Below are 14,474 nucleotides of genomic sequence, written 5' to 3'. Positions count from 1 at the left end.
AGACCCTTCATGATTTTGATTACCTCTATTAAATCTCCTCTCAACTGTCGCTGCTCCAAAGAGAACAACCCCAGCTTCTCCAGTCTATCCACAAAACTGAAGTCCCACATCCCTGGCACCATTCTTGCAAATATTTTCTGCACCCTCTCTAAGGCCTTTACATCATTTCAAAAGTGCGGTGCCCAGAACTGGACACAGTACTCCAGTCGAGGCCAAACCAGTGTTTTATAATGGTTCATCATAACTTCCTTGCTTTTGTACTCTATGCCTCTATTTATAAAACTCAGGATCTCTTATGTTTTTTTTTAAAAAGAACAGGTTGCTCAACCTGCCCTGCCATCTTCAATGATTTGTGCACATATACCCCCAGATCTCTCTGCTCATGCACCCACTTTAGGATTGTACCCTTTAGTTTATATTACCTCTCCTCGTTCTTCCTACCAAAATGTATCACTTCGTAATTTTCAGCGTTAAATTATATCTGCCACGTGTCTGCCCATTTCACCAACCTGTCTATGTCTTCTTGAAGTCCATTACTATCCTCCTCACTGTTCACTATACTTCCAAATTTTAATGTCCAATCTGTATCGCATTCATCGCCTATTTGAACATTTCCAATTGTTGATGCAGTGTTTCATCCATTGGTTTTCCAAACATTTTTTTTTTTTTAAGTCTAATTTATCTAGGATAGTCCCTTTTCTTTTAATCGGATTGAAACACTTTCTCCTCTCCTCCCCCTTCCCTCACCCCGTCAGGTACCTTTATCTTTGTTTACTTACTCTCCTTCTGAAATTTTAAATCAAACCTAATTATGTTATTGTTGCTTAAACCCTTTCTTGACATTATCTACTTGCCTCACTTCATTCCCAAGAACTAGTTACAGCACCACTTCTTACCTTGTTGGACTAAAAATATATTGATCCAGAAAGGCAGCCTAGACACATTGAATAAACTTCTTCCCTTTTTAGCTACATATTACTTCAATCCCCTGTTGTCCCTGCATTTCATGTGCATCCTTAAATACCATGACAAAACTGTAAAGTGAAACACTATATATGCATTCTTTTTTCTGAATTTAAAATATGTATTAAAAAGTAAGTCAGCTGCAATATGGCATATGGGAAAGAGTACCAGCCAGCATAATACTAAAGAACTATAGAATATTTCACAACCTCAGGACGTCCCAAAGTGCTTTATAGATAATCAAGGACTTTTGATGTGTAGTCATTGTTGTAATGTAGGAAACACGGCAGTCAATTTGCACACAGCAAGATCCGACAAATAGCAATGAAATAAATGACCCGATTATCTGCTTCAGTGATGTTGGTTGAGGAATAAATATTGGCCAGGACACTGGGGAAAACGCCCGTTAGTCTTCGAATAGCGCAATGGGAATTTTTTCGTGCACCCGAGGAGGCACATGTCTCAGAAAGAGGCAACTCCAACAGTGCAGCACCCCCTCAGTTAGATTATGTGCTCAAGTCTCTGGAGTGTGGCTTGAACCCACGACCTTCTGACACCCGAGGTGTGAGTGCTACCAATTGAGCCATGGCTGACACTAAACCACACAAACCAGATCACAGGTTAGATTTCCCATTCGTATTAAGTTAGCTCAGTAATTAATTAGCAACATTTCTTTTTTAAAAAACAATTTTTTTTTAAATCAGCCACTCTGTGCATGCGTGAACTTCCCCCCAACCCCCCGCCCCCCCGCGTTACTGTTCTGCTGTCCGATTATAAACACTAATGCAGGGCCCAGCCACGCGCATGCGCAGTGCACCCAAGGCCGAATCAGCCATTTTATTATTTGATTTTGATGGAGGTGGAGGACAGCAGACAGTGTGCCAGACAATTTTCACAAGAGGCTACTGAAGCTCTTGTGGGGGCTGTGGAGAGGAGATAGCAGGAATTACACAGGACAGGTGATGGAGCTAGACCCCTGCCAGCCATTTTTAACAGAATATGGAGGGAGATTGCTGAGGAGGTCTCTGCCTCAGACACAGTGACCAGGAGTGGGAAGCAGTGCCGGAAAAGTTTAATGATCTTTGTAGGGTTGTTAGAGGGAGTACAATTTTTATTGACTATCACTTAAATTGTAAATCACACTATTTGTTCTCATGCTGTTGCTGTCTCTCAGCACTCTGTGGGTTGCCTCCTCAAATGCATTGACACATAGGTAGGCTTAGTTTGACACCCTATTTGCCATGAATGATCTTTACACATTAAAATTGCTTTCTGAGATCTCATAAGATGGCTCCGCACTTCGATGTCCTCCTGATGAACCACGTGCAACTTCCAAGGCCGTTAAACATAGGACTGTATTACATTCAGACAGTATCGTATGTGCTTTGGTGGCTATCTATGTGTGCTACAAGAGCAGATGGACCCTCTGGTAACCATTCCCATTTTCATCTTTGCAGGCAAAGAAGTCTCATAATCGCCACAAACAGGCGGCAGTTCGCCTCAGACCCTGTCACGCGTGGAAAAAGTGTGACAGGCCTCATTGGCATCTCAGGTTGGACAACTGTCACTGGGAGTGCTGATCCCCGCTTGTATACTGAGGGTAAGTCCTGCACAATGCCTAGGCTGGGTTGGGGCAATGTGATGCAGTGTCTGTTGACTAGATATAATGGAGTAGCAGCAGTCCTTCCAATGAGCCTGTGCTATGTGTCCTTTCATATGTCACCCTGCCCCCTCCCCTGCTGTTAACCACTCGTCTGTTGCTTTCTATTTCCAGATGACCAATGACAGGCGCCGCATCCCTCGGATCAACTCTCCACATCAGGCCATCATGTGGAAGAGGAAGAGGAGTTCACAGAACAGCGAACTCCGGGGGGAGCAGATGCACTCTACACCTCTTTTTCCACTGGCAAACACCTTGTCCAAGGATGATATAACTTTCCCGGGCTTTGAGACTGCCAAGGCTTCTGGGACTAGTGGTGTACAGCAATGCAGTTCTGGGGTCGAATCCCTGTAGGCCATCTTTTTAGAGGGTGAGTCGGCAAAGTCTGTCTGCTGACAGACAGGCAGACGCGGAACTGGACATGGTGGGACTGTCCAGGTAGAGCATCCAGCTCACCAGTCAGCACCTTGATGTCCTGGGTAGGATTCCCACGACCATCGAGAATCTTACTGCGACCATAACTGGGGCAGGGTCACAGATTGTTGGTGCGAACTGCGAAAAATGTAAGGCCATCACTGCCCACACGAGGCTGGTGGCCTCCACCAGTGACACTGGAGTCCCGGAGAGTGTGGCGAGAAGCCTTTCCGAGTTTCCCAGTGTGACACCCAGACCCACCCCCACACCACCTGTGGCTGGCGACACCGATGAAGAGGCTCGCCAGTCAGAAGCCAGGCCTTCCACGTCACGAGCTCGTCCAGTGTCTCCCCAGGCAGCGTCTCCATTTTCTCTCTGCCGCCCAAACACAGCAGCGCTCAAAAAACGTTGCTATACACCCTCGTGGTGCCATTTTGGGTACAAGGAGCAAGCAAGGGAGGGGGATGCAGTGGTAAAAGATAGTGGGGCAGGGGTGTTGGTTATAATGTTGTTGTTATTATTGAATCACACTATTGGATGCAGATAATGATATTTTATTAAAGTTTCAACGCTTGCAAATTATGTTAACAAAGTTATAAAAGTTTACAATGTTTCATAAATTCTTTTGTTCACCTTAACCATTCCTGTATAGTGTCTCACTTGCAGAATAAGAGGGGGAATAGTCAACATGGTGGGATATAGTGGCCAAGCATTGGTCAAACGTGCTGTTCACTCTTCAAGCAGTGTTGAATGATGAGCATTTGCAGCGGCTAAATTTCCACGATGCCTCCCCTGTGGTTGTGGCATGGGTTCCTCGCCAGGCTCCTCTTCCTCGCCCCCATCTCTCTCTCTCTCGAGGTGGTCCTGCAGTCCCCAGTGGCAAATCCTGTTCCCTCATGATGGCTAAGTTGTGTAGCATGCTGTACACCACAATGAACTCAAGAGACCTGCTATGGAAAGTATTGCAGGCAGCCTCCAGAGTGGTCCAGACATCGGAAGCGCTGCTTGAGCACTCCAATTGTCTGTTCGATGATGTTGCGTGTGGCTGCATGGCTCTCATTATAGCGATGCACGACTTCGGTCTGTTTGAGGGATCCGGAGGGGGGTCATGAGCCAGGTGGCGAGGCCATAACCTTTGTCCCCGAACATCCAGCTCTGGCCTTGTGGTTGACGCTCGAACAGGCCTGTGATAGTGCTCTCACCCAAGATGAAAGCATCATGGATGCTCCCTGGATATTGGGCATTGACTGCCATGATGCGCTGAGTATGGTCACAGATGATCGATACATTCACGGAGTGGAATCCCTTTCGGTAAACCTCTGGATTCTGTAAAGGTGCTAGCAGGGCAATGTGTGTTCAGTCAAGGGCACCCTGAACTTGGGAAGCCAGCAAATCATCCAAAATCTACAGCCCTCTCATTTTGGGCATCCTTGGTCATTGGGAAGGTTATGAAGTCTATCCTAAAAAAAGAAAAATATTTTCCCTCCACTTTTACGTTCCTTCCACTGAGGCATGCGCCAATCAAAATTTCAGGTAGTCAATCTGCTCCCAGGAACTCTAAATGAACCACGAGGTAATGGCTCAGAATCTGGCCCATATTCTGACTATTTCACACAGGGACAATGTTGCTTACTTCAAATCAAATTGAGGATGCATCATCTCACATTTCCTTACATTAAATTTCATCTGACATCTATCTGCCCAGTCTCGTAATTCATCTCTTCCACTGAAGTCACCTAGACTTCTTCAGTTAACCACATTCCCTATTTTGTGTCATCTGCAAACTTTGATATTGTGCACTATATATCCAAGATTATTTATATACACTTAGATCAATTATACCAACAATGGCCCCTGGGCTCATTAACCATGCTCCCTATTTTTGTGTTATTTGCAAGTGTTGATAGTTACTGTGTGTAAGTTAGATTTGAATATAAAATCTAATATACCATTTATTTTCTTAATGCTGGGCTGTATTGTGTTTCAAGGCTGCAACAATCTGAGGGCTCATGCAACTTGGCTCCATACTCCCCATAACTTAATACAGGCAACTCTCGATTATCCAGGTCCCTCAGGGATTGGGCTATGCCGGGTAAACGATTTCTCCATTAGAGCGATTGACATTATAAAGTTAAAACCAGATGCCTTCCCGGGCCGAAATTTTAAATCCCGTTACAATGTTTTCCCATTGGATCCGTGTGCGGATAAATCGAGAATTGCCTGTATTGCAATTTATCCTTTTTTCTGGTCTTCTTACACCACATTTGCTGCTGGCTCTTTGCAATACTCCATTTATAATGTGGAACTACTTTCAGTGGCAGGGCCCCTGAAAAACAACGCAACTCGCTGTGTTCCACATTTGTCTAGTTCGTACTGCAGACAGATAAAGTCAACTTCAGCATCTATACATATGCAGTTATTCAAAAGGTCGCATTCATGAGTTTATGTTTCTGATCAAAGACCTTTCCTGATATCAGGAGGATCCACATAATTATCCCTACACTGCCCAGGGCAAAGCACGACTGGCATCAAATGGAAATGGGCTTTCTCCAGCGCAAAACGACAGCCAGACACAATCTGTAAATTCCATTTGATGCTGAGGTCACTTTGCTCCCAGAGGCAGAAAAAGAAACAAAACTGTGAATTGATGTTCCCTCCCACTGGAGGTAAATACACCTTCCTCATTATATACATAGTACATCAATACTGCTTTGAAATTGAGCGCCAGAGTCCAAACAAATACAAGGTGATTTAACCATGTTTCTTCCTTCACTCACTCGACCATAGAAAGAGGTTCTGCTGTCTAACTCTAATTTCTAACCAGTCAATACTGATGAATTGCAGGTACACAATACCACTCTTTGACATACCTCATTAGAGCATCAATGTACCGCCCTACAGAAAATTTCATAAATCAGCTCCGTCCTCGATCAAACAAGACTGGTCAAAAAAAAATATTAAGGGATATGGGGCAATGGCTGGTATATGGAGTTAGGCCGCAGATCAGCCATGATCTCACTGAATGGAAGAACAGGCTCAAGAGGCTAAATGGCCTATTCCTATTAAAAAACTTTCTGGATTTTGGCCCAAGGAGAAACTTCTCCCCACAGTCAGGAGGCAGAGATCAGTAGACTGGGAGATCACATCTTATCCCACAAGGCCACACCTTGGTGCTCCAACAACCCTGAAACTGCAAATGCCAAATTAAAATTAAAAAAATGCAGGTTATGACATATTTAATTAACTCTTTTTGTGCATCATTAAAAAGCACTTGGCAGATTGCTACTTCTTAATTCCAATGTCAATTGTTATTTATTACACATGGACCAATGAGAGTAGAATAATTGCTACAGATCTGAAGTTGTCAATGTATAAAGAAGAATTCAGTATTGAGTAAGTTAAAGTTATGACCACAACCTACCATTCAGAAATAGTACTTTTTGCAATAACAGTTGAATTTTCTTTTGTAAGTTACATAACTGTACAAGTTATAGGGTGCATTTTGAAAAGCTTTGACAAGCATGCTGCACACAAGTGTAACAAAGGATTACACTGAAGTAAAAATCCAAAATTGTGATATTTCGTCCTTTTCGGAAATTGTGAAATTTCAACATCCGATAAGACAAGTTGTAAAAACCACCTATGAAGGTACAAAAAAAACGATTACCTGCATTTCAACTGCGCATTTAGCACAGAAAAAAAACATCCCAACGCACTTCAGAAACATATGGGGAAAAAATGGGCGCTATGCCAAAGGAGAGGATATTAGGAGGGGTCATTGAAATCTTAGTCAGAGGTAGATGTCAAGGCAAGTCTTTAAAGAGGTTGAGGGATGTGGAGAGGCAAAGGAGTTTAGGGAGGAAATTCCAGAGAATGAGGCCAAGGCAGCTCAAGACATGGCTACCAATATTGGAGCGAAGAGAGGGTAGACAAGAGGCCAGAATCAGGAAATAGAGGGGGGGGGGGGGTGTAATAGAAAGGAGCAGGCCATGAAGGATTTAAACAGGAGAATGAGAATTTTAAATTTGAGGTATTGATGGACAAGGAGTCATTGGAGGTCAATGAGGACAGGGGTGATCGGTGAGGATATGGGAAGCAAAGTTTTCGATGAACTGGAATTTACAGAAGGTACAAGATGGGAGTCTGCCCAGTAGAATATTGGATTCGTCTAGTCTGGAGGTGACAAAGACATGAGGGTTTCAGCAGCAGATGGGCTGATGTAGATGGGATGGAGATGTGCCATGCTACGGTGTTAGAGGTGGAGTCTTTGATAAAGAGAAGATATGGAGTCGGAAGCTCAACTCATTAGTATGCCATGGCTCTCTACAGCCTGATTTAGGACAAGGGTAGCCAGGGAGGGTGATCAAACTTGTGTCATGGGTATGGAGTTTGTGGTGGGATCCAAAGACAATGGCTTCAGTCTTCCTGTTCAACTGCAGGAAACTGGTCTTTGTCAGACAAGCAGTCGGACAGCACAGTCACAGAGAAGGGGTTCAGAGAGGTGGTGAAAAAGTACAGCTGGGTGTATCAGTATACACGTTGAAAACTGACCCCACCTCTGTGGATGATGTAGCCAACCACCAGCATTTAGACGATGAAGATGGTCGTGGAGGAAGGGCACAACGGTGGATCCTTGTGGGACTACCTAAGTGACTGTGCGGGGTAGAAAAGAAGCTATTGAGAGAGATGTTCTGGCTATAATGAAACGGGCAAGATTGGAACCAAGCGAGGGCAGCCCCATCAAGCTGGATAACGGAGAAGGGGCATTGGAGGGCAACTAAAGCATCATATTTTGTATACTGTAGAACTAAAACATCCACTTAGTAAGTAGTTACATGCAAAATATTTAATTGCTAGGAAGGAAAGAAGAACTTGCATTTGCACTTCATCATGTCCTCAAGACATTCCAAAACATATGACATTTAATGAATCGCTTTTAAAATTGTAGTTATTGCTGTTATGCAGGCCAATTTACACACAAGATCACACAAAGCAAATTGGGTGAATGACTGTTAAACTGGTGTTGGTTGAGGAAGGAATGTTGACCAGGACACTAGGAGAACTCCCCTGCTCTTCAAATATTTCTATAGAATATTTAACATCCAACAGAACGGGCAGAAGAGGCACATCTGAAGGACAGCACCTCCAACAATGCAGCACTCCCTCAGCACAGTGATGAACTAGCAGCCCAGATTACATGCACAAGTACTGGACTGGGCTTGAACCTACAACCTTCCGATTCAGAAGCAAGATTACTCCCAACTGTATCAACCTGACATTTGCGGTAGTTCCAAATTCTGGGAGTAGATTGGTTGCAGCATTGTCACGAAGTTTATTTAGGATGTTGTAAAATTCTCATTTAGGCTATTACTCTCTTACGAAATGGCCTTTTGCACAATACTTATTACCTCAAATTCCTTCATTACTGCATTTCACTAGAAAATCCCACAATTTGATATATTTTTTCCAAATACTTTCTTGTTAGTTTAAGTATAATTCACACAGGAAATTTAAACATGTAGAAAGCAATATTAAAATTTCCTGTCTGAACCCCGCAATGTCTGCAAATCAACAGAAATCGCAAATGTGAGCAATATCACAGCCATCCCATTACCGGCCAACTGTGGCTGTTATATGTATGACCTTGAAGATGCACTGCAGCAACTCAGTTATTTTAACAGCACCTTGCTTCCCTGCGACCTCTACCACTAAGAAGAAAAAGAGTAGCAATGTTGTGGAGAAATCATCAGCACCAAATTATGGAACAAGACATAAATCACCCTTCCTTCATCCTTGCTGGGTCAGAAACCTAGAATTCCCCACTGAGCATCAGCATCTCAAGGACTTGAGCTGTTCAAGAAGGACCACCATCACCTTGGCAAAGCAACTAGTGATAGGTAATAAGTACAGCCTTGCTCGCTGTCCACATTACAAGATCAATTTTTTTTTTAAAAAAAGACCTCTAACCCCAGTACTTCACAACAACTTTCATTATATAGCACCTTTAACAACAGCTACTTGCATTTATATAGCACCTTTAACGTGGTAAAACATCCCAAGGCGTATTATAAAACAAAGATTTGACACCGAGCCATACAAGGAGAAATTAAAGCAGGGCTTGGTCACATTTTCCAATGTCCCATGGCACTTCACAGGAACGTGATCAGACAAAAATTAACACTAAGCCGAAGGAGATATTAAGATGGGTGACTAAAAGCTTGGTTAGAGGTAGGTTTTAAGAAGAGTCTTAAAAGAGAGAGAGAGAGAGAGAGAGAGAGAGAGAGAGAGAGAGAGAGAGAGAGAGAGATGGAGAGATGGAGAGATGGAGAGATGGAGAGATGGAGAGATGGAGAGATGGAGAGATGGAGAGGTTTAGGAAGGAAATTGCGGAAGGCACGGCAGATAATAGTGGAGAGTACAAGGATGCACAAGATACCTAAATGAGGAGCGCACAATTCTTGGGAGGATGGGGGAGTTTCTAGAGATACGGGAAACATTAGTATAAGGGGGTTTCCCCGAGCAGGGTACAGACACTCCGACCCGGACGATGTGGCAGCTATTGGGGTGAGTAAGCTTTTTTTTTTTTAAAAACCACCTACAAGTTAGAGCTGTAGCATTGATGGGGGATAGTGGAAATGTTACTGGATTAGTAATCCAGAGGCTTGGACTACTGATCCAGAGAATTTAGTGCAAATCCCACCATGGCAGCTGAGGAATTTTAATTCAATTAAATAAATAGAAACATAGAAAATAGGTGCAGGAGTAGGCCATTCGGCCCTTCTAGCCTGCACCGCCATTCAATGAGTTCATGGCTGAACATGCAACTTCAGTACCCCATTCCTGCTTTCTCGCCATACCCCTTGATCCTCCTAGTAGTAAGGACTTCATCTAACTCCTTTTTGAATAAATTTAGTGAATTGGCCTCAACAACTTTCTGTGGTAGAGAATTCCACAGGTTCACCACTCTCTGGGTGAAGAAGTTTCTCCTCATCTCGGTCCTAAATGGCTTACCCCTTATCCTTAGAATCTGGAATAAAAAGCTAATATCAGTAATGGTGACTATGAAACTATAGGATTGTCGCAAAAACCTATCTAGTTCACTAATGTCCTTCAGGGAAGGAAATCTGCCGTCCTTACCTGGTCTGGCCCATATATGACTCTTAACTGCCCTCTGAAATGGCCTAGCAAGCCACTCAGTTGTAACAAATCACCACGAGAGACAAGAATAATAAAACCGGACAGACCACTCGGCATCGACCTCGACCCTGCAAAGTCCTCCTCACCAACATTTGGGGACGTGTCAACATTGGGAGAGCTGTCCCACAGACTAGTCAAGCAACAGCCTGACAGTCATACTCACAGAATCATACTTTTCAGCCAATGTCCCAGACTCCTCCATCACCATTCCTGGGTAAGTCCTGTCCTACCGGCAGGACAGACCCACCAGGGGTAGCGGCACAGTGGTATAGAGTCGGGAGGGAGTGGCCCAGAAAGTTCTCAACATTGACTGCGGATCCCATAAAGTCTCATGGCTTCAGGTCAAGCATGGGCAAGAAAACCACCTGCTGATTACCACCTACTGCCTTCCCTCAGCTGATGAATCAGTACTCCTCCATGTTAAACACCACTTGAAAGAAGTGCAGAGAGTAGCAAGGGCACAGAATGTATTCTGGGTGGAGGACTTCAATGTCCATCACCAAGAGTGGGTCAGTAGCACCACTACTGTCCGAGCCCTTAAGGACATAGCTGCCAGGCTGGGCCTGCGGTAGCTGGAGAGAAAACCAACACGAGGGAAAAACCTACTTAGCCTCACAAATCTACCTGTCGCAGATGCATTTGTCCATGACAGCATTGACCACTGCATAGTCATTGTGGAGACAAAATCCAGTCTTCATACGGAAGACACCCTCCATGGTGTGTGGCAGTACCACCAGGCTAAATGGGATAGATTCAGAACAGATCTAACAGCTCAAAACTGGGCATCCATGAGTTGCTGCGAGCCATCAGCAGCAGCAGAATTGTATTCCACCACAATCTGTAACCTCATGGCCTGGCATATTATCCTTCACGCCATCATTACCATGAAGCCAAGGGACCAATGAGGAGTGTAGAAGAGCATTCCAGGAGCAGCACCAGGTGTACCTAAAAATGAGGTGCTAACCTGGGAAGGATGCAACGCAGGACATGCATGCTAATAAGCAGAAGCAGCATGCTATAGACAGGGCTAAGCGATCCCATAATGAACAGCTCAGATCAAAGCTCTGCAGTCCTGCCACATCCAGTCATGAATGGTGATGGACCATTAAAAAACTAATGGGTGGAGGAGGCTCCATGAATACCCTCAGCCTCAATGATGGTAGAGCCCAGCACTTGTGCAAAAGACCAGCCAGAAGTGCCGAGTGGATGATCCACATCGGTCTCCTTATGAGGTCCCCACCATCACAGAAGCCAGTCTTCAGCCAATTCGATTCAGTCCACGTGATATAAAAAAAAACAGCTGAGTGCACGCGACACAGCAAAGGCTATGGGCCCCGACATCGCGGCTGTCGTGCTGAAGACCTGTGCTCCAGAACTAGCCGCACCTCTAACCAAACTGTTCCAGTACAACTGCAACATTGGCTTCTATCCGACAACGTGGAAAACTGTCCAGGTATGTCCTGTCCACACAAAAAAAAAAACAGGACACATCTAATCCAGCCAATTATCACCCCATCAGTCTACTCTCAATCATCAGCAAAGTGATGGAAGGGGTTGTCAAGCTGAGCTGAATTCCAGAAGTGGGGTGAGAGTGACTGCCCTTGACATCAAGGCAGCATTTGACCAAGTGTAGCATGAAGGTGCCCCAGTAAAACTGAAGTCAATGGGAATCAGGGGGAAAACTCTCCACTGGCTGGAGTCACACCAAGCACAAAGGAAGATGGTTGTGGTGGTTGGAGATCAATCACCACAGCCCTAGGACATTGCAGCAGAAGTTCTTCAGGGCAGTGGCCTAGGCCAAACCATCTTCAGCTGCTTCATCAATGATCTTCCCTCCATCATAAGGTCAGAAGTGGGGATGTTCGCTGATGACTGCAGTGTTCAGTGCCTTTCGCAACTGGACCAGCCACATAAATACTGTGGCTACAAGAGCAGGTCAGAGGTTGGGTATTCTGCAGCACGTGTCTCACCTCCTAACTTCCCAAAGTCTTTCCACCATCTACAAGGCACAAGTCAGAAGGATGATGGAATATTCTCCACTTGTCTGGATGTGTGCGCATCCAATAACACTCAACAAGCTTGACACCATCCAGAACTCGCTTGAGTGCCACTCCATCCACCACCGGCGTACCGTGGCTGCAGTGTGTACCATCTACAAGATGTACTGCAGCAACTGTCCAAGGCTTCTTCGACAGCACCTCTCAAACCCACGACCTCTACCACCTAGAAGGACAAGGTCGGCAGATGCATGGGAACACCATCACCTGCAAGTTCCCCTCCAAGTTATACACCATCCTGACTTGGAAATATATTGCCATTCCTTCATCGTCACTGGGTCAAGATCCTGAAAAGCACTGTGCGAGTACCTTCACCAGAGGGACTACAGTGGTTCAAAGTGGCGGCTCACCACCACCTTTTCCAGGGCAATTAGGGATGAGCAATAAATGCTGGACATCCCATGGACATTTTTTTTTAAATAAAAGACCAAGGAAGTATAAGAATTTTGAAATCAAGGCAGTGATGGACCGGGAGCCAACGTAGGCCAGCGCAGGGTTGATGGGTGAGCTGGACTTGGTGCAGGTTAGGCTACCTTTGTGCTTTCCATCTCCAAATGAATTTCCAGTTTCATGGGGGGGCAGGGGGAAAACAATAGCTGTACTTGGACCTCCCAACCTTCAATGCGCAAGTATGTAGAATTCGGATCAAAGTTAGCCGAGAAATAAGTGGTGTGGAACCTACTGATTCTACTGCTGCTTAATATGTCACCTTGATTAAAACAAGACAGTTGTACGACTAGTTTTTTTATTCTCCACAATTCAAGTGAACTATCCACAAAATTTCCACGCTTGCCCACCAATGTGCTTTATTGATATCCTTGTAAGCCTACTTTTTAACAGTAGGAAGTACCCTACAACATTCAAAAGTCGATTATATGAGGAAGCAAATTACTTTGCAGAATGCAACATGGCATAGATCTTTTGATTGCATTAGCCATCCCAAAATACCTTGAGGGTCGCGTCCCAAGATTTCACTACCCTTCTATATACCATGTCTAACTGGTACCTTATACCTGGCTAGGCCCAATGTTAGTAAGTTGAGCACAACTCAAACCGGAATTGTCGGAGCGCCAAATGAGTGACAATCGCGGGAGCGAATCAGCGCAGAGAGACCAAGCCCCGCCTTGGAAACAACCGTCAATCTTCGAAGAGCAGCCAATGGGCTACGGGCAGAGGCGGGCACTTCCGGTGTCATGGTGTTCATTTACGTTGAGGTAAACAGGCCACGGCATCTCCTTCACCTTAAGCAGGGCCATGGAAGCGAAACGCCGGCCAGAGGATGTCTTCCTCTTGCCCGGCTAGCGAAAGATGCAAGCAAATGCGGCCTGCTGGTTGGCGAGGAGGCGGGCCCGCCACACCAGCCGCCGCCGCCGCCGCCAGTGGGTCAAAGCTTCAACCCCCTTTTTTTTTGAAGGGTAACGGCCGAGAGGGAAGGAACAAGTAGCCCCTTCCCAGAAACACAAACAAAACTAGGCTTTAAAAGGAAAAGCCGGGCCCTCCCCGGCGTCCCCACCACCTCTTACCTTGGGAGGAGAGCTGCCTCACGCTGTTGACAAACTGCTCCAAGGCGGACGCCATTTCTCAAACCGCCTCCCTTGCTCCTCATTCAAACGCCGTGACACAGCATCGAAGCGGCTCGCCAAGCAGCCTGCCCACTCTCGCGAGCTTTCGCTGCAGGTCGCGGGCGGCGCCACGCGGAAGGACAGACGGGAGAGGGGAGGGCAGGAAAGCCTCTTAAAGCTGCGAAGCACCGTAAACACACACACAAATTTCTACAGGACACTTGTGTTTATCTCACGAATTTTGTTTTGCAGCTATTTGTATGCACCCATTAAAATTTCTCGACAGATACTAAAGTAAAATTATTTTTTAAAATTAGAGCTATGCCAACATAATTCTCCAGTGCCATGCAAAGCATCTTAAAGCTGTGAAGCAGCAACAACAAGTGACTACACTCCAAAAGTACTTAATTGGCTGTAAAGCGCTTTGCGATGTCCGATGGTCGTGAAAGGCGCTATATAAATCTAAGTCTTCTTTCAACAACAGCAAATATTTATATATACACTGTCAAGACACACAAAAATCACCATAATGCACTTGTGTTCATTTTATAAGAAATAGGAGTAGGCCATATGGCCCCTCGAGTGCTCCGCCATTTAATATGATCATGGCTGATCCGATCA

General features: G+C 45.1%; 1 protein-coding gene across 3 annotated transcripts in view; it reads right to left on the bottom strand.

Annotated features, from left to right (window-relative positions):
* Window positions 1–14,474, bottom strand: part of cops3 (COP9 signalosome subunit 3) — a 283,931-nt gene that overhangs the window by 36,175 nt on the left and 233,282 nt on the right. Inside the window, exon 1 of one of the 3 annotated variants that reach the window (XM_070901097.1) lies at window positions 13,815–13,945. The exons of 1 other annotated variant lie outside the window; for it this stretch is intronic. In XM_070901097.1, coding sequence (XP_070757198.1) covers window positions 13,815–13,869 — 55 coding nt within the window. In that variant the 5' untranslated portion in view covers window positions 13,870–13,945. Of the gene's footprint in view, window positions 1–13,814; window positions 13,946–14,474 lie in introns of those variants that run through there. One more of the 3 variants, XM_070901096.1, reaches the window with a different exon arrangement.

This window comes from Pristiophorus japonicus, chromosome 15 (assembly GCF_044704955.1).
Source record: "Pristiophorus japonicus isolate sPriJap1 chromosome 15, sPriJap1.hap1, whole genome shotgun sequence".
NCBI classification, from domain to species: Eukaryota; Metazoa; Chordata; class Chondrichthyes; family Pristiophoridae; genus Pristiophorus; species Pristiophorus japonicus.
This window is presented reverse-complemented; position numbering and strand designations above follow the sequence as displayed.